At 36.0% G+C, this 20454-nt stretch overlaps 1 protein-coding gene across 1 annotated transcript; it reads left to right on the forward strand.

Moving 5' to 3' along the window:
• Nucleotides 1–413: 413 nt before the first annotated feature.
• LOC114520844 (adhesion G-protein coupled receptor D1-like) lies at nt 414–18433 on the forward strand. The gene is made up of 19 exons (XM_028541188.1): nt 414–1321; nt 7247–7763; nt 9501–10015; nt 10778–10842; nt 11331–11393; nt 11595–11712; nt 11862–11984; nt 12462–12622; nt 12823–12872; nt 13196–13325; nt 13599–13705; nt 13936–14038; nt 14121–14277; nt 14688–14754; nt 15170–15236; nt 15455–15534; nt 16152–16278; nt 16577–16618; nt 17022–18433. Exons 1-19 carry the CDS (start codon nt 1225–1227, stop codon nt 17319–17321), a joined length of 2889 nt encoding a protein of 962 aa, XP_028396989.1. The 5' UTR covers nt 414–1224; the 3' UTR covers nt 17322–18433.
• Nucleotides 18434–20454: the final 2021 nt, after the last annotated feature.

Raw genomic sequence — 20454 nt, forward strand, 5'->3', positions numbered from 1 at the left:
GACCACTATTACGTGCCGGTGCTTTAAGCTTACTTTCAGGAAAAACAAGAGATAAGAGTTTTTAAGTGAATTTAATATATTTCCGTTTATAATTATAGCTCTTTTTTGGCGAAGGATTGTCAGATTCATTTTTTCACAGATTCATGATTTTACGTTGTCGTCTAGAGATTAGAGATATTATCTGAAATATAGCACTTGAAAAATGCACCGAATTCAATAGAATTATGACGTCATTAATTGGCTCCACACAACTATCGAGCCAATCAAACCTCGTGTAACATCAGACTTTCTGCGTTTGACGTCATTATGAAAAAGGTCTATTGAATTCGGTGCATCTTCCAGATTCGTTCCTAAGTTCCGGACCGTTTTGCGCATGTATGTTCCTAAGTTTCAGACCGTTTTGCATAGGCCGGGCTTTAATATATCTCTCATGACGTTGTTTGTCTTTTTTTTGTAATATGTCCTAGATTATATGATCAATACATCAAAATTTTCCGACTACAATTTCGTCCCAGCAAGTATATAGAATCACATAAATAGACGTTTCAAACTTTAAATCACGCATATAAATCACTATTTATATAATATAACTTGTTACTAATTTCTAACAACTGTCGTGTAACTCTCGTGACAAACGAGCAAAAACTCTCGCCGACTTCTTTCAGCAATTGAGACAGTTCAACTTTGATGCGAGTTGACGCACGAATTGCAGGAACTCTGAGACGATCTGAGGGCGCAGAAGACAGATTTATTTTCGTGTGAAAGGACAGCGTTTGCCTGCCCCTGCTCGCTCGCCTGTTCCGGCATTTCTGGCGACTTGCACGCAATGTGCAGTGATTCGATCACTTCTGCAGTTAAAGCTCTCTTTACAAGTTGAAAATCCGCTTTAAGGTTTCAGGAAGAGTTTCATTCTGGGATTTCTAACTGAATAAGCTGGTAAAATTCCCAAGATTTTTACCGGCAATCATATTTTTTGAAATACGTGCTGCACATGGTAATTTGCATTCAAAATATTGTCTTGGTATTCATAACCGGATGAAGGACGGATTACGATTTTCCTGCCTCGAGTTATGGGAAGGAGTTGCTATGCATTTGTTATCAACATTCTTTCGTATGAGACCGAAAGCGAATTCAACTGGCGAGTAGTTTTTATTTAGGTATACATATAGAGGACTGAAGGAAAGAAGACCTTGAAGAATCCAATTAGTTCTCAATTATCTAAGCATGTGTCTGGATAAACGTGTTGTTGTCGCTGCCTTGTTTATCGTCGCTTCACTCCACATCACTGTCGATTTCACCAGTGCTAGAGTTTCGCGTAAAGGTATGTAATAAATTAAATGTAAAGAGTTCTCAAAATCGAAAACAGCAACGGCAAACGAAAACCGGTTTATTTGTGAATTATTGTAATATGAACGTTTATAATTATGATCCTAGTCGCATATGCATGCATGACCAATAGATATGACATAAAATTCCAATAAATTTATGTGATTTAACAATGCTTAAGATAAGCTGCACAGTTGTCCATAATTTTTCAAGCATTATTAGGATTCAGACAATAATTAATATAGCCATAAGAAGAAATAAATCTCATCTTATCAAGTTAACTACGTATAGCTACTAAATAAGAAAGTTTTTTAATTAATGCATATATTCAAAGTATAAAAGAATATCAACCCTCATGCCAGCAATATATACCGTTTGCATTTCGAAATGACGCTGTGTCAGTTGAAATGGTCACCTAGGCCTACATTTAGGTATATCAAACTTCTTTTTATAGCGTCAGTTATTGAATTTTAGGTAAGGTTGAGAAATTAAGCGATGGTAATTTTTTATTTATTGATAATATTGCGTGTTTTCGACAGGATGTCTATGTATAATAAGGTCTATTTGTATTATTGTCTATTTGGATAAAAATTAAGCGTGGGCAGAACGGCTTCTCGGAAAAGAAAGCTGTGTCATTTACGTCAGTGAATATTGAATTTGGGCCGGTGTTACAGCGGATAGTGTCCCCCCGCGGATAGTGTCCCATAATAATCCGCTAGCGGATAGTGTCCGGGGGGACACTTTCTGCGGGGGACACTATCCGCTAGGACACCAGTATCATTTTGATGATTGTCAAAGATATGGAAATGGGCCAATATTTATAATTCTTGGCGAAGTTAATGCTCACAGGGAATGTCAGGGATATATACAGGGTGAGTAAAAAAAACTGACACCTTTAAAAGTCAATTTAACCGCGAACTTATGGCTAGAATTTGACAATTCCCATGTGTACAATCAACAGGACGCGGTTTATTAATGCGAAAGTGTTTCAACCAATTGGCGACTTGGCGCGTGTGCTAGAAAGACAATTTGATAAAACTGTTCTTTTTTATTTACAGATCTTAGAATGCATTTTAACTCCCAAAGGGAACAAACTTTATGTTTTAGGTTAATTAATGATTCACTTATTTGATATGCTTCGTATACCTATGAAATATTTTAGGCAACTTCTGTCACATTACAGCCGCTAGGCGGTTAATTTGAATTTCAAAGGTGTCAGGTTTTTTTTACTCACCCTGTGGATTGAAACGCTGCTCAGCTTATCATGTGATATCATGACGTCATATGAGGTGCCTCACTAAAATTTAGTTATTGGCATGCGTCTGTAGTCATGTCTCCTCGTTCTTTCAACTAATGGTATATAAAGGGCGTAAAATTGAAATTCTAATTTACAGTTGAGAGAAAATCAAAAGTGTTTCCGCATAAAAACAACAAAATTATTTCCATTGCCGAAATCTTATCAAATTGAGGAAATGATAATTCAGTTTTGCTGCGGAACTGGTTTTTAATCAGTGGTTGATTTTTATAGTCAGATCATCTGAATATTGTCAAAAACACGCGCACGCGCTCGTGCAAGTCGGGCACGCGCGGCTGATCTCTGTAAAAATCCAAGGATTTTGCACCTTTTTAATTGCATTTTTCTTGTTGACGAATCAAAAAGTTGTGGTTAAAGTCAACCAGTCTAAAGATATACGATAATCTGGAAATTAATTGAAGCTTTTGTTGACAAAATTGTTGGATATCTGCTGTCTGTTAACGGAAAGTTTTGAAATTTTTCTGTTGGAACCGTTAACCGTTATATCGCAAGCATACGGCGCACGCGACAGCTACGTACGTCAGTGCAAGAACACTCAAATTAAAATTAGAACTTTATTTAGAAATTTGGAAGCTAATTAACTTTTATAATTGGAGTTTGGATTATTTCTAACGAGATAAAAGATGCTTAAAAGTCGTCAAACATTATTCACCAGATCAGCGTCATTATTCCTTGTGTTTCTCGCAGTATTTCTTTGGTTGTTAACAAGATCGAAACCTGTGTCTCTTACCTTCAGCGACAAAATATTTGAACTAAAACGTACAAGGGTTTTCGTAATTCCACCAATTCGGCAACATTTTAAAGTCAATATACATTCTGTTGGTACTTATGCCTCGCCAAGATTTAAATGGGTAAAACATGGTTATGTCAATTTCGCCACCGGATTATCATCCTATTATTGATATTACCATTTACATGGATGTCGCTTCAAATCCTGGCCCTGCGCCAAACTGCAACACTCAATCCATGACCAAGACAAAAGGAATGAAGGTACTGTACTTAAATGCACGAAGTCTGAAAGCGTTTGTATCACTTGATGGAGGTGCCACCAAAGTGTGCAAGGTTACTCTATTTCAACAACTGGTACATAGTGGTATATATGATGTGATTTGTGTATGTGAAACATGGCTTAATGATTCCATGATAGACAGCGAGGTGTTATCTGATTATTGTATCTTTCGGAAGGACAGATTAGATCGAGTTGGGGGAGGGGTCATGGTTGCTTCAAAACCAAACATACGAACAATTCGTCGCCACGATCTTGAAAAACAGGACGCTGAAGTTGAATTCGTCGTGATTGAACTAATTAAGCCAAATAGCAAGCCAGTATTACTTTATACTTTTTATCGTCCTCCTGATTCAACACTAGAACCTCTTCAACTTCTTAACACATCTCTTCAGAGTATCAGTGAATCAAGTTGCTGCATTGTCGTCGGTGATTTTAATCTCCCAAATATAGACTGGTCATATGATAATGCATCGCCAATTGACAATGGAGGCCAAAGATTTGGTGACATCTTTTGTAATCTTGTTGGTGATAATTTTCTATACCAGTTCATAGACGGCCCTACACACAAAGCAGGGAACAAACTAGATCTAGTTCTATGTAACTATCCTGATGTTATCGATGATGTAAATGTTAGAAGTCCAAAAGAATGTGATTTCCCAACAGATCACTTCATAATCGATTTTACCATCAACCTGGACTTTCAAAGGATTAAGCCTGTAAGACGTAAGATGTATGACACGAAGAAAGCTGATTTTGAAGGTCTAAACATAAGTCTCGGTGAAATGCGTCTGGAAGTTAACGTTGAAAGCACTGGTGATATTGATCAACTGTGGTCCTCCTGGAAAGATGAATTCTTTGCAGCTGTAAAGGATCATATTCCAATTAGAACAGTAAAAGATACAAATTCCCCTCCCTGGATTGACAACGAAGTTCGCAACTTTATTCGCAAGAAATACTTGGCGTTGAAAAGGTACCGTCAAAACAAGTCTGAAACAAGAAAACAAAAGTTGAGAAAATTCAGTAAGATCGTCAAGTCGATCGTAAAAATAAAACACAAAGAATATCTATCTAAAATAGAGAAGTCTTTCTCAACAAATCCAAAAGTTTTCTGGACTTACCATAAATCAATATTACATCATCGATCGAAACAGAGCACCAATATCACGTACAATGGCATTACAGCAAAATCACCGGCTCAGAAAGCTGATCTTCTTAATCAATACTTTACTTCCGTTTTTACAAAACCCAACATTGATATTAATGCTGATAAGGATGAATATGACGAAATCACAAATATTACGAACATTGGTGAAATGCAAGTGACTGTGGAGGAAGTTGAGTACTACCTCAGAAATTTAGATGTGACAAAAGCCTGCGGCCCGGACGGAATACCAGCACGAATTCTTAAAGAATGTAGTCGTAGTATTGCACCAAGTCTTTGTGAATTGTTTAATTTATCTTTACGTGTTGGACGACTGCCCATTGAGTGGAAAGCAGCTAACTTGACACCAGTTCACAAGAAAGGCTTGAAAGAACCAGCAGAAAATTACCGGCCAATATCCCTTTTACCAATTATCGCTAAAGTACTGGAACGTTTTGTATGCCAACAACTTTACGGACATGTAATCACCCATATTTCCCTCATTCAACACGGATTCCTACGCAACCGATCATGTATAACACAAATGCTACAGGTTTTGCACAAGATTGGAGAAAATCTTGATAAGAACATACAAACTGACATAATTTATTTAGATTTTGCAAAAGCCTTTGACTCAGTTGACCATGGTATAATTTTGGCAAAACTCATGCAATATGGTGTCTGTGGACGTATTCTTGAATGGTTCAAAGACTATTTAACTGACAGGACACAAAGAGTCGTCATTGATGGTGTTGCCTCAAGTTGGTCTTCTGTTACATCAGGCGTGCCTCAAGAAAGCATACTCGGCCCTCTGTTGTTCGTCGTATTTATAAACGATTTGCCGAATATTATTCCCGAAAACTCAGACGCTGCCTTGTATGCCGACGACGCGAAGACTTTTCAAAAAATAACATCAGAGGCCGATGCTCAACATCTACAACTAATATTAACAAACCTAATCACCTGGAGCAATACCAATAACATCAAATTCAACGAATCTAAATGCAAAGTGTTGACTGTGTCCCGCAAAAAGAAACCCATTACCTTTGCTTACCACCTTGGCTCAACCAATCTCCATCACGTCCAAGAAGAAAAAGATCTTGGGGTAATAATGACTGGAAATCTGTCATGGAATTCCCATGTTCACACCATAACATCAAAAGCCAACAAGCTGTTGGGCTTACTTCGAAGAACATGCCCCCTCTTAACTAATGTCCGAGTTCGTCGCACCCTGTATCTGTCTCTCGTTAAATCACAGCTATGTTATGCCAGCGAGGTTTGGTCACCACACATCCATGCCCAAAAGATCAAGCTCGAACAAGTACAGAGGCGAGCGACCAGATGGATATTGAGGCAACGTAAAGGGGATTCCAGCTACAGTGAACGTTTAGCAAAGCTGAAATTATTGCCATTGTGTTATGACCGAGAGATGAGAGATCTGATTTTTTTCTACAAAGCCCTATATGGTATCACTGACCTTGATGTTCACAATTATGTTTCCTTTGTTCCCCACAACCGAACCCGTCACAGCAACAATCCAAACCTCACTCTCAGGACTCCCTGCTGTAATACATCCACCTACCAGGCTTCATACTTCTATCGAATTGTGAAACTGTGGAACAGTGTTTGCCGTTCATCTACTCCAGATACATTCTCTTGTTTAAGGACATTTAAAAACTATCTTTATGATCATTACTCTAAGTTAACATGTTCCGTTTTTGATGTTAATTTGTTATGTACCTGGTCTATGTCACGTGAATGTCCATGTCATAAAAATTAACTGTATTACGTTTTGTATGTGTATTGTGATTTATTGTTTTGTATTTTGTTAAACTTGTTCTGTTGTTTGTATGAATATTCTCACTCTGTTATCATGTATATTTTCGGAGAGGTGCCTCGCATGGGTAGTTTTTTTATTATAAACATCTCGTTCGCACCTCGTCCATTTGGGATGATTTTTTTTTTTGTTCGTTTTGTTTTAATATTGTAATTGATGTTGTTAAATTTGTATTCATACCCAATAAATAATTAATTAAATAATATTAAAACTATATAACATTAGCTTCTTTCCAATGTCGTGGAGCGACAAGGAATGATCATGGACAGTAAGAAAATACGCCTCATAAATAAGCGTTTCTTTCATTCTATTAAAATTGTTAATTAAGAGAGCCACGTTTCACAAGACAATGTCATTATGAATGTATACATTGACTATATAAGGTAGTATTATTATTCCTCTTCAAAAAAGGGAAACATAATTGATTGCATGCATGCGACGAAGTAAATTAAACGTAGCATGCGCATGCGGTATCGTACGGTGTTCGTGAAATGTATAAGTGTCAGCAATCGTCCAGGTTATAGTATACCACCTGAATAGTTACTATTTTGCGCGAAGCCAAAAATTTAACAGGCCCAAATAAGTGAACTTAATCGTTTTCTTTTTTTTTAAAAACAGGAAACAACAATGGCGATGTCTGCGTAAAACACAAAAGATTCAACAACGCGAAAAAAGATATAATAAACTCAAGGAAAGAAGTATTGCGAGATTTTATTATCTTCTGTTCCAAACAAACATTTTTTGAAGTTCGATACACAAATGGATCACTATGTGCATGTGGGCAAACCAGCTCTAAAACACTTATGAGCAGGTTACACTGCAGGGAAAATTTGCTTTCCAATTTTACCGTCTACATATCTGTCAAAGAACGTCTCGTTGAAAGTAGAACCTGCCATTTCTTATTTTTCTTAAATCATCCTGGTCACAAAGAAGAGCTAATCAAAATAGTTCTAAAAAACAGTTTCTATGAGCCAAGTTCTTTGTCTGGAATGTCTGCTCGTTCCTCCGCTATGCATTTGGATGTATCAAAAAGTATTCTTACTACGTCTGTATTTGGTCAGATGCGTAGTAGATCATCAGATATAAGTAATCAATTCACAACTGGGAAATTGTCGGCGATTTCAAGGCAAATAAGGTAGGTAAAACGTATTCATTGTACTGATGGAGTGAAGCTTGGTACAAGATATAGCAGCATAGAATAAACTTTGCATGCACCCTATTAAAATCCGAACAACAACTATGTCGTTTTCTTAATCACATGCATGATGATTGATTACGATATATAACCACGGTCCGGAATCCTATATTTTATGCTCGAGCGAAAGCGTATTTGTTTTGTTTTTCTAAAGATTTATTGCAAACTTTTCACTTTTTTATTTTAAAATATATGGATTAAATGATTATCACGATAAATTGAAGTGAATTTTAGTAAATTAAATAAATGAGGTTTTGTTTAGCGTTTTGGTCGGTCCGGATAGAAAAAGAATATGTATATTGTTAACTTTCAAACCATGCGCAATAAAAAAGGTAGAAGAACTACGGACGTCTTCAACAAAACACCAGGTCTTGGGCCCTTGATTTTTACATTAAGGTATATACACTGGCGGTCAAAAAGAACTGCTCAAATGTTGCTATTGTCGTATGTAACAGGAATCGTAACAATCAATCTTTTATTGTACACTAGCAGTCAAAAAGAACTGTTTAGATACAAATTCATAAAAAAGAAGCGAATATAGGAGAGAGCTTCATAGGCATTTTAGATAATTCTCCTATTTCAAGCGATATTTCAATAATGTAATGCAACCTGCCACACTTCCAAGATATAGTCAAACAATGGTTTCAGGAAGAGGTAGTGACAGAAATAGATTGGCCTGCACAGTCAAAAGACCTTAACCCTTTTGAAAATCTGTGGGACCATGTCAAAGGGATAGTGCAAGAAAGGAATTCATTCATAAAGCGTCCATGCATGATTTATGCGTTGCTGTAAAGACTGTCCATAGGATGAATTTCTTTTGACCGTTAGATTACCACCTTAACAGAAAGTATGCCACGCCGGTGTAAGGCCGTTATCAATATAAGGCCAAAGGAGGGCCAACAAAATATTAATATTTCATATAGCTTAGCATGTAATCTAGTCTATATTTACTCGTATATATTGTTAGAGGGACAGTTACGTTCATTTGAGAGCATTTTAACTTGTTTTGCTGTAAAGACTGTCCATAGGATGAATTTCTTTTGACCGCCAGTGTACATGGAACGTTATGGTATACATATGACTGGAATTAATGCATGCATGCAGCAACCACTCGCCATTTCAAACCAATTAAAAAGACAATTCTGGCCTGCACAAGCTTGCTGGCCAGACCTGTTTAAAAAATGAGGTCATGGATATTTCTACATCCTTGCAGCAAATACAGACTCGGTCTCCCGCTGGCTATATCATATATGACTCGATCTCGTGTAGATGGTATATAATTGCAAAATATCTCCTTAAACTTATAATCACCTAAATAGCTAATAGTTTGTTATTGCACTTTAAAGTTATGATACATAAACTGAGCAAGACATATATGTCTCAAGAACGTCGCTAATTAGCTTTTTAAGCGTATAATGGTTTATTATTTTTGCAAACGTGGCATATGTAAACTTCGAGAAGTTAGAAGGTTGATTAACACAAATTCATGCACATACTAAAATATGCAGGACTGAAACTAAGTTCTTTCAATTTATTCACTTAAGTTTTTTTAAATATGACATTTGTCGGTAAAATGTAGGCTTTCACGTGCGTGTACGTGTGTAAATGGAAAGCATGTAGTCTTAAATCACTTTAATATTTATGAAACTTGTTCAAATTCAATTTTTCCAATTTTAGGTCCACCGTGGCGAAACAAAAATTTTCGCAAAGTTTGGTCGCATCCAACACTGGAATAGTATTTACTTCTACTACTTCAAAGGAAAATAGCCCCATTCAAAGCATGTCGTCTAGCTTTTTGATACAAGCTACGCCAAGTATATCTAGCGTACTTTCTACCAGGGCGAGACAAAAATTCTCGCGAAGTTTGGTCGCATCCAACACCGGAATAGTATTTACTTCTACTACTTCAAAGGAAAATAGCCCCATTCAAAGCATGTCGTCTAGCTTTTTGGTACGAGCTACGCCAAGTATATCTAGCGTACTTTCTACCAGGGCGAAACAAAAATTCTCGCAAAGTTTGGTCGCATCCAACACTGGAATAGTATTTACTTCTGCTATTTCAATGGAAGATTCCCCAATTCAAAGCACTTCGTCCAGCTTTTTGATACAAGCTACGCCAAGTACATCATCTAGCCCACTTTCCACCATTATATTGCCTTCTGATGAAGAAAAAAAGGAAAAACTGAAAGAAGGTAGGGCTCTACTTCAATACATATTTGAGAATAATTTTTTTGTACTATTGCATGTGATATGATAATACGCCACGAGTGACCAACCGGGGAAGCTGAAAAATTAGTTTGACTGAAGTGGAGATCGAACCCCCATTTCCACCTTGGTCAAAGAATACGTATTATAAGAAGTGTATATAACTAGAGATTATTTCTGTATCCTCAAATTTCCCCCAAATGTACACGTCTTGCACACGCCACTGGAAACATGGTCGCAGTGAATTTTTCACTATTTCTACCGTTTTGTAGTAATTTGTTGGGTTTTAATTGGTATAAATTAATAAACTTATTTTTAAATTAATTTTTAAATAATTTTTAATTAATATCTCTGCAAATGCCAAAAAAATAGTGAAATTGGTCACAGGAACGAGAGCATAAAAACAATGCATGACGTAATGACAAATGACGAATATATCACATCACGCAAACACTTGCTAGCAAGATGGCTTCTGTGGGACACTTTTATATACCACTGAGATGGACATCTGTCTATCTTTTATCTATGCCGTGGTCAAGCTAATTTCAATTTCAGTTTGCTTAGTTCGTCACTCAGGGTAGGCTAACACTATCACAATGTTAATTTTTACACGAGTCACACACACGATCGTTGGGGAGTTTAAGCCAAAGTTAATGTTTTATACATTCAAACTCAAGAGATTTTATCCGAGATTCTAACTATATAGTATATGTGCATGGAGACAATCCGAGTTTTTTTTCTATGCATAGATATCAAGTTCGTCAACAACTTTAATGCGTCCAATGTGAATATCAATGACAAAAAGACAATTGAGGTAAAAAAATGATACTCTATACTGTTATTACTCCGCCATTCCTGTATACAGATAGTTTTACTTTCTCTAAACAAAGGTCGCGTCTAAATGTACCCGCGGCGTTTTCGCTAACTGAAAACGGAAGTGGATACTAAAACACAACTTACGTGGATATAGCTATACGCGTGGGCGACTTTCTGGATGAATTGAGAAACAATGAGAAAATGGTATATACGCAGCACGTGCCTACGACCGACGACGATCATTTTTTTTTCGTTCCTTCCAAGCAAGCTATCCGTTTAAACCGAAAACGTCTGGCCATAACTCGACGTTTTTGACAAGACCTGTGTTACTTAATTTACTCCTCAGCAAGTGATGCATGTATAGTGATTGAAGGTCTACCCACAGGACCCTCGGGTAGTCGGGTTTTATAATAACTAAGTATTCTAGGTATTTTATTGATGTTTTATAACGGTCCCGTAAGAATTATTTATTCTTTTTTTACTCAGCGAGTGTTGGATGCTGCTGCGAATTTGATAAACACAAACCTAACAGCTGAGAATCAAAACGAGGTAAATATACTTGAACATTTGTGGAAAAATAAAAGAAATAGGATGCCTGAAAGATCACAATTATAACATTCCATACTTATAAATGAAATTAGGTATGTAATATTAATAAAATTTTTGTAGCAAACTTGATGACAATTATTAAAAGCCGGTATATGAGTTCATGTTACCCGAACTGAATGATTCCCACAATGCACTTTATAGGACCCAGGAATGCAAGCAGTTGAAGTGTTGGAAGATCTTGGAAATTCTATTTCTCAACAACTTGCTCTGCCCGAAAATGAGAGTTCTGTGATTTTTCAGGAAGTAACAGACGATCTTGGTAAGAAAATTTAATTTGCGTTCATATTCGCGATGGCATTCGGCCCAGAGGAAACATGCAATATCATAGTGTAGGCGAGTTTTTGGATTTTAATATTTAATTAAAATATGTTTTATAAAAAAATTTAATAGTTTCGAAATTATTTTTAGTGTTCGGTGTGGCTGTAGTAAATGCAACGACAACGCCAGGATTTTCATTTCCTACCGATGAAAGTAGAACAACCGGAGATGAAAAGATCAATATCCCAAGCTCTGTTTTCGTTTCAGATTCAGGTAATGAAAAACTGTTGCTAGAACCTCTTTGAAGAAAGTCTTTGCTTAATGAGAGAAAAAACAGTGATGGCAAACCTTATGAGCCATAACGAGATGAATATAGCTCGTATATATAGCTGATATTATAACTAACATGTAACCATAGTATACCTAACACCCGATGCGCCTGCTTTATTGTTTGGTTCACAGTAATGAAATATTATGAAACTATTACCCATGCATGCATAAAGCATGAATTAATGCAGAACGACCTTCGTAGCTGTAGGTTAATATTCGTCTATATAAGCCTATAAATTATTATGAAACATCATGCAGTACAACCTGCCAAATTTGCCAAAGCCACCTGGTCCGTTAATTTTGTCGTAATGTATAGTATTGTTGAAAGTAACACACGCGATTTCAGCAGAGCAACAGCAACAGGCAATTTTACCGAACTTCATATGAGAGGAAATGACATGATTTTTTCCTTATTCTTAGGCAAAGCATATTTTGTTGGCATTATCTTCAAGCCGTATCGCGAAATGAGAAACAAAACGGGGAATTTCAGGATGGGAACTAAAGTTATAAATGCAGTTGTTTCGCCTCCACCACGCAAAACACTCGCTGACCCTGTTGAAATGACATTTAAGAAAAACATTGTGAGTCATTATTTTGAATGGAAATTATACTTTAAATCAATTAACAGTTTAGAAAAATAAGCTGACATACGCGTGACATAGCTATTAGCCATGCATGCAACCCTCCCGAGCTTGAAATTATTGATCGACAACAATTTCCAATCTTTTTTATTTAATGCAGTTTTACTATATAATTTCATTTCACATCTATATTTTGAAAGATTGGTGAAACGATTGCTTCCGATTGTTCATTTTGGATAGAAAACGCCACGTAAGTTCACATGCAATAACTGTCCAATTGCCGAAAAATAGAATAAGCTGTAACTAAATTCGACAGAATATTTAGCAAGCAAACTTTTTTTTTGCAATCAAAATAGATTTATACTTACTACAGAAGGGGACGAACGTTTACAGTTACTGTATAGATAATAACTGTATCAATATTCCTACATTCATTCATGGTGATCGAACATCTCCATATAGACGAACAGAGTACATTTTTGAAGTTATAAATGAATTTGAAATTAGGATTATAAAGTTATTATTAAATTTAAAGTTATAAATTAATAAAGAAATTCACATTATGTTTTCCAGGCATTTAGGCGAACATGGTAGATGGTCGACGAAACAATGTGAAAAAACATTTGAAAATCGCAGCCATGTTCAATGTCAATGCTATCATTTCACTAACTTTGCTGTCTTATTCAAAGTCTCGGATAATCAGGTATCACATTCTTTTATTTTTCATGCCAAGAAGTTTTTTTTTGCATTGAGTCTCTGGTGTTTTGAGAGGTCTCTTGCATTTTGGGGGTGCTAAACTCTATCATGTTCACCTCAATTTCAAGAATCTTATTTAGGAGAAAAGCTGTTCCGAGTTTAATTGCTAGAAAGAAATACAACGCAACCACAAATACGTTGCATGCACATGTCCCCGACAAGATATACTTATAAACATTCTCACTGAATAAAATACAACAGATCTTTGTTCTCTATAAAGGATGTGTCAGATGAGGACTCGTTCCGTCTGGTTATCATAACTTATGTTGGGTTGAGTCTATCTATTTTGGGATGTTTTCTGACTTTCGTCATTTATGTCACTTTATCGTAAGTACATACAGAGGAATAATAAATTTTAGGGCCGGTTGTATAAAAAGGTACTTAATTTACCTATAGTCAGTGTGGCAGAATTGGCCAATCAGAATAACGTGTTTTCCAGTTAACTACGATTTAACTGTAGTTAAGAGTTTTATACAACCTCTGGTTGACATTTTAAGTAATTGGAAACATTGTTAAACGAAGTTTTTTAGAGGCTGTAAACTGCTTACAAATTTTAGAAACATCAAAACAGACAGAGCAGTAATCCACACAAATTTGGTACTGGCACTTGGAGTTGCTGACGTGATATTTTTGGTTACCGTGGTGGTCAAACCTGTTGGAGTAAGAATACTTCTTCGCTGTTGTACTTTCACGACTGTGTGACATTTATTAAGATTGTTACATTTTCCTTTACATTTTCCAGGATTCATGTTTAACTCTGGCGATGTTGGCCTTTTTCTTTTATCTTGCTGTGTTTTTCTGGATGTTGAACGAAGGTGTTTATATTTATTTCATGGTTATAAAAGTTTTTCGTGGTAATGATGCTATGAGACGGCGGATGGCTTACCTTGTGGGATGGGGTAAGTATTTTTAAAACTAGAAGTCAAGACAAGATACTTAAACAAGGATGCTTTGTCTTTTGTTTTTCTTTGTTCTAACAAACCGTTTCGTTCAAAATACGTACAGAAAGTAACGAATATACATTTGTCGATTAGTTAATTAATTAATTATTAAGACATTAGTTAATTGGACGTTTTCCCAGCTATGCCACCAGAATATATATATATATATATTAATATATATTATATATAATATATATAATATATATATTTAAATATGTATATATATATATATATATATATATATATATATATATATATATATATATATATATATATATATATATATATATATATATATATATATATGGGCGGTGAAATGAAATCTATATGTTTATATATGATTTAATTTATTAAAATGTGTCTTATAGGATGTCCAGCGATTATCGCGACTGTCACCTGGGTTGTTTTAAGAGATGATGTCGTGTCAAAATACCAGTAAGCATTTAAGTTTCTTAATTCAGTGCTAAATAATGAGCAAGTTATTATGTATATATAATAAAACTAGTAAAACTAATATAGCCGGGGAGCAGCGTGGCAGCTAGCGTCTTCAAATAAAAAAACCCCAGATAAAGATCAGTATGACAAATTTAATCCTATAATGCAGTGTTTAATCGAATCCAGGAACACAACTAAATTATGTAGACTACTAAAAAAATCTTAGCATCAAATGTGATATAACAACTGCTTAAAATACCACTTCTCGACCTGGGGATCTTCGACAGGAGAGTTAGTACCCTCAAGTCTTTCTTCAGGTCGAAACGTCGAGAAGTGCTTTTGTGTATTTTAGGTATATAGTTAATTCTTATACCACATGTGATGCTAATAAAGCTAATGTATTCATTTACTGTAGTTGCTGGTTATCGGTTGAATCCGGAGCAATATGGGCATTTGTGGGTCCCGGATTGTTGATTATTTTGGTAAGAATCTTGGTTTTTTTTCCTTCATTCCTGTTTTTAGCCTAGCTCATTTCATCGCGCGTCCATCTGATTGCCCTAATTATTTTGTTTTATCAAATTTTTCTTTTTTTTCCTTCTGAATGAGGGTTAATCTTTTTCTATTTTCTTCATTGGCTATTCATCGATCTCGTTTAGCCAATTCGGTGCTGTTGTGTTAGTTTTTTTTTTCATTTTTCCAGGTAAATTTTATTATTCTGATGGTTGTCATGAGAACAACATGGGCAATGTTTGTTGGCGACAAAGAATATAGTGGCTTGAAGTAAGATATTTAATTGATAATAATTTTCTCCTGCATATGCAAAGAATTATTTCAACTTATATTATAACTTGGTCGTGAGCCTATATGATTCATACTAATTATATTAACCGAATGTAACACCGTCCTAAAAAAATATATATCCGATTAAAGTCTTGATAGTACGCGTACATGAACTAGGGGATATTTCGTTTTAGACCAATCAGAAGGTTTGTTTTCATTATCAGTAACGCAATGAGCATGCATAAATTTTTACTACTTCTGGTAAAAAGGTAGATTATTACTTTTTTACAAGAAGTAATAAAAATTATGGCGATTTATGAAATTCCCACTCGTCGTGTACATGCATGTCAATTTTTTTTTTTCGTACAGTTGGATGAACAATTCACTTAAAACAGGTGTATACCTATATGCCAGACAAGATTTATTTATATATTGACTATCAATTATTGTCATTACATGCATAAGTAGCTTTTAAACTGATTTTAACGAAGTTTGCATGAAGATAAATTAAGGAAATGAAAATATTTGTATAGGTTATATAGCGCATTTAAGTTGTACGTGATTGGGATATTAAAAGATTTCTGCGAGGTAAATTTGATCTTATTTACAAAATTTAGGTCGGCAACGAAGACATTTGGCGCAGTCGTTCCTATTTTAGGGATAACCTGGGTTTTTGGTGTAATGGCATTCAATGAATCTTCTATTGTATTTCAGTATATATTCGCTATCACCAATTCCATACAGGTATGAACGTTAGTTGTGTGCATACAAAAATATATATAAGCACTAGCTAGTCATATAGTTTTGTAATGTCTCCTTTTATTTCGTTTCATTTAACATTTCACGAGGCAATTTCTGCTAAAACTTTTCCTTGAAAACGTCTGAAATTACAAATTAAAATTAACTATGAATCGTTATGAATTGCCTCTCATAATTTCGCATTTGCTAAATTCGTTAAAGATTAAAATAACATTTAATAACTGATCAAATAGGCGAAGAATTTTACTGATTCATTATAACGTTATATTTCTCTCTCATGTAGGGCGCTTTAATATTTATTCTTTACTGCTTGGTTAACAGCGAGGTAAGAAATATATCACTTTGCCTATATAAAGGCCCACACAGACAGGACGCAAATTGGCAACGCGGCGCGAATTTTCAACGTTTTATATTTTTCAAAAGCAAATAAATTTTAACTTATCAAAATTTTCTTGTAGATTGCATTAAAATAATAAATTTTGATTGGTCTAACGTCCATAGATTCCAAATTTTGATCACAGAATTAAATTTATATGCTTCTGAAAACTGAAAATTCGCGCCCCGTTGCCGCTTCGCATCCGGTCTGTGTCGGCCTTAAGAATCGTCTATTCAGCGACATTCACAACGTCTTCGACGAATTTGTAACTATTAATACGGGATTATTCATGGTACGTATAATAGATAGCTATCATGCTATACAACCCTCGCATTCCACACATTCATTATAGGTGCGAAGCGAGCTTCGACGAAAGCTAACGATATGGCAGACTCGTCGTGAGTTCTCTTCATCTTCGGGAGGCAGCCGCCGTACGTATCCATATTCGGTCTCTTCGAACACGACTTTAAATCGTGCTACGATTGCCGTACAGGCCACCCCAGACTTTTACCGGTGTCCGATGGTGGAAATTAAAGACGAAAAATCGCAGGGGGAAGTAGAACGCAGGTACTCGTTTGAAGATGGTAGTACGACATCAGAGAAGGAATTGGTATTAGGTAAGCAGGAAAAGAACGGCGGCGAGGAAGGTTGAAAGCATTCCAGTGGTGGTAGGAAAGGAAACTTGCATGCATGGGAACGAATAGTAGTTTTTAAATTTAATGGCAAGAGTATACGGAGATGTAGGAATATTACGAAATAACCGATAAGTGACAATGATGAAGCAGAAACCTTACTGGTCGAAGAACTGGGGAAAGGCGAAGCATATGCTATGTGCCAGAGATGTATCCACCACTATAGCGCACTAATTTGCATGACAAAAAAAAACTGGTAAAAATAACCATGCGCGCACTTGTAATGCAAATTAGTGCACCAGCGCTGGATCCAAACATGCTACGTGCATGTGTGGAAGAATATTTATCGGTCCGTATATAGTTGTGAATTCTGGGGCGATTGTTGCAAAGTTAGCCGGATAGCGCTCCGTTTCACTTGTAAAGACAGGTTAATCTAAAATTTCAGATTATTGGCGTATTTGTTCAAACGTGAATAGAAAATACATGTCCAAATTACTGAATCGCCGTCATCGCCAGGTCGTGTTTCCTTACCAAAACAAATTTGACCGCAGGGCTTATTTCTTGTGAAGAGGAGAATAATTTAGTGAATATCATAGTCTCAATCATAAACAAGTTCAATGCATACTCGCGCATACGTAAAACTCGAAAAAAATCTAACGACATAACATATTTAGGGCAAACTTTTATTTCGCAAATTTTTGTCAACAACATGACCTCGACACGGTGCGATGAAGAATTAACTTTTGGTAACTGTGTCGACAATAATTGAAGGAGGAATTTTGTATCAGCTAAATCATTCTATTATCAGTTTTCAATTGTTGAAAGAATAACGGAAAATCGTTTAGAATATACTACGACTACGTCCTTGCAATACTCCTCATACTGCACTTTAAGCCCCGTTTTCACTACACACGATATTTGGTAGGGCACGGATAAAAGTTCCGACCGTGCCACTTTTACAAGTACTTGGACTACCAAAATAGGTAGTCCAAGCACGGATAAAAATGGTACGGGTGCCAGTTTTATCCGTGCCGTACCAAATATCGCCCGTAGTGTAAACAGGGCTTAAATCCCTTGTTGCAGTACAACCAACGACCAGGGGCCAGTTGTATGAAAGCCAGATAGCGCTAGCAACCGGATAGTGATTTTTTCAAACGTTCTAGATATGCTTGAAAAGCGATAAAGTTTCAGCTTTGGATTTAATCAAAGTTATATACCACAAAACGGCTTTAATTAGCGTAAACGAGGCGTAAACGAGGCTTGCATCACTTTTCCTTTAGGCCGTATGCAATTCAAAATGTAATAATAAGCAGTTCCTACATGATTGTGCAAAAGAATGGTCTAGGAAAATGTTCTAGCTAGCCATAAAAACAAAAACACAAAAAATATATTTAAAGATATTGGCATGCAGGAGAGATTCTGACCAGGGGCCAGTTGTTCGAAAGGCGTTTTAGTTTAGCTTCAGTTAGACGGTGGATAAACCAAAGATTAAAAATGCTCTCAAACATGCATCTTGTGAATGATTGTACCTTTATCTTATACATTAAATACGTACTTCCACCGAAAATTAAACCATATAAATCGAAATATTTCAGTTCAGTTGTTCAACAACTGATTTTGTTTTCTTTCTCGAACTAATCCGCCGTTTAAGCTAAACGCCTTTTGAACAACGGCCCCACTGCCATGCAGCCTTGCTTTCGCGTGGCCACAGGCTTAAGGCGGATTCCCACTTACAGCGAAATTGTTCGCTAGCGAAATATTTTCATGTTTTCTTTTGAATTGAGAACAGTCAAGTCGAACTAATTTATTTATGCTGTTAAACTTCAAAAGAAAACATGCAAACATTTCGCTGGCGAACGATTTCGCTGTAAGTGGAAATCCGCCTTTAGGCTCCCTACTGTTTTTCGCATAAATCAACAGAATTTAATGTTTCGTATAGTGTGATCATATAGGTCAAATCTTTCGGAAAAATAATTTGAAGATTTAAGTGCGTGCATGCTTAAAGATTAAAGGGATCTGTTCGCGTGATCCCATTGTCAGGACATACTGCTGAAATTTAATGACAATGTCATAAGAGACTGCTTATATTGTGAAAGGACAAACAGTGTCATAAGACGCTTTTTATTATGTTAAAGCCCTGCTCAAACGAGTTGCTGCAAGTTAATCGGTAAACAAAGTTTGCATGAACTTACATGAGAATTTTTTGAAAACTCCAAATGCTCTGTTAAACGAGAACAAGTTGCATGTGAGTCTATTGGATTTGACCAAAAATGCCGGCATGACCAAAATCAACCTGGTGTAACCGCTTAGCTGAGCCTGTGAAGTTCGTCGTGATTCGCATTAAAATATGAAGGTGTCCTATATTTCCTATTGCAAAAGGACACAGCTGGCGCTAACAGTGGGATTAAAAGCCCTTAACTATAATTCGTGTCTTTTCGATAGGCCTCATTTGTCGCTTTGTAAATAGTTCCACAATTCATAATACATATCACCATTGACGTTATTTTCCCTCTCTTCTCCTTTTCCCGCACCGATAAAAATCAAGTCATTCGAAATTTGTCAACGTCTTTTAAAACTGTCAAGACAAACTCTATTAAAACTGTCAAGACAAACAAGCCAAGACTTTCGTCGACTCAGCGCAAGCGCGTTCTGCAACCTCCATCAACTTGCGCCTTGCAATTGAATGTAAACATTTCGTATAAACTTACATGACCATTGGGACTGGGTTTCCACTTTAAGGTCGACACAGACCGGACGCGAATTGGCAACGCGGCGCGAATTTTCAACGTTTTTAATTTTTCAAAATCAAATAAATTTTAAACTATCATAATATTCTTGTAGATTACATAACAATAAAACATTTTGACTGCTCTAGCGTCCATAATTTCCAAATTTTACTTCCAGAATTTAATTTATATGCTTCTGAAAACTGAAAATTCGCGTCGCGTTGCCGCATCGCGTCCGGTCTGTGTCGGCCTTAAGTTACAGATTTAAAGTTCAGTTGCGAAATATTTGCATTTGCGTTGGTTCTGTTTTGAACTGTGAGCAGTCAAGTTGAACTAATTTATTTTCGCTGTTAAATTTAAAAGATTTAAAATATGCCGTTTGCTGTGCAACTTTTTTTATGCATGTGAAAATTCACTTTTAGGTTTT

The sequence above is a fragment of the Dendronephthya gigantea genome, unplaced genomic scaffold (genome assembly GCF_004324835.1).
Source record: "Dendronephthya gigantea isolate DGI-Jeju-01 unplaced genomic scaffold, DenGig_1.0 000018F, whole genome shotgun sequence".
Lineage (NCBI taxonomy): Eukaryota > Metazoa > Cnidaria > Anthozoa > Malacalcyonacea > Nephtheidae > Dendronephthya > Dendronephthya gigantea.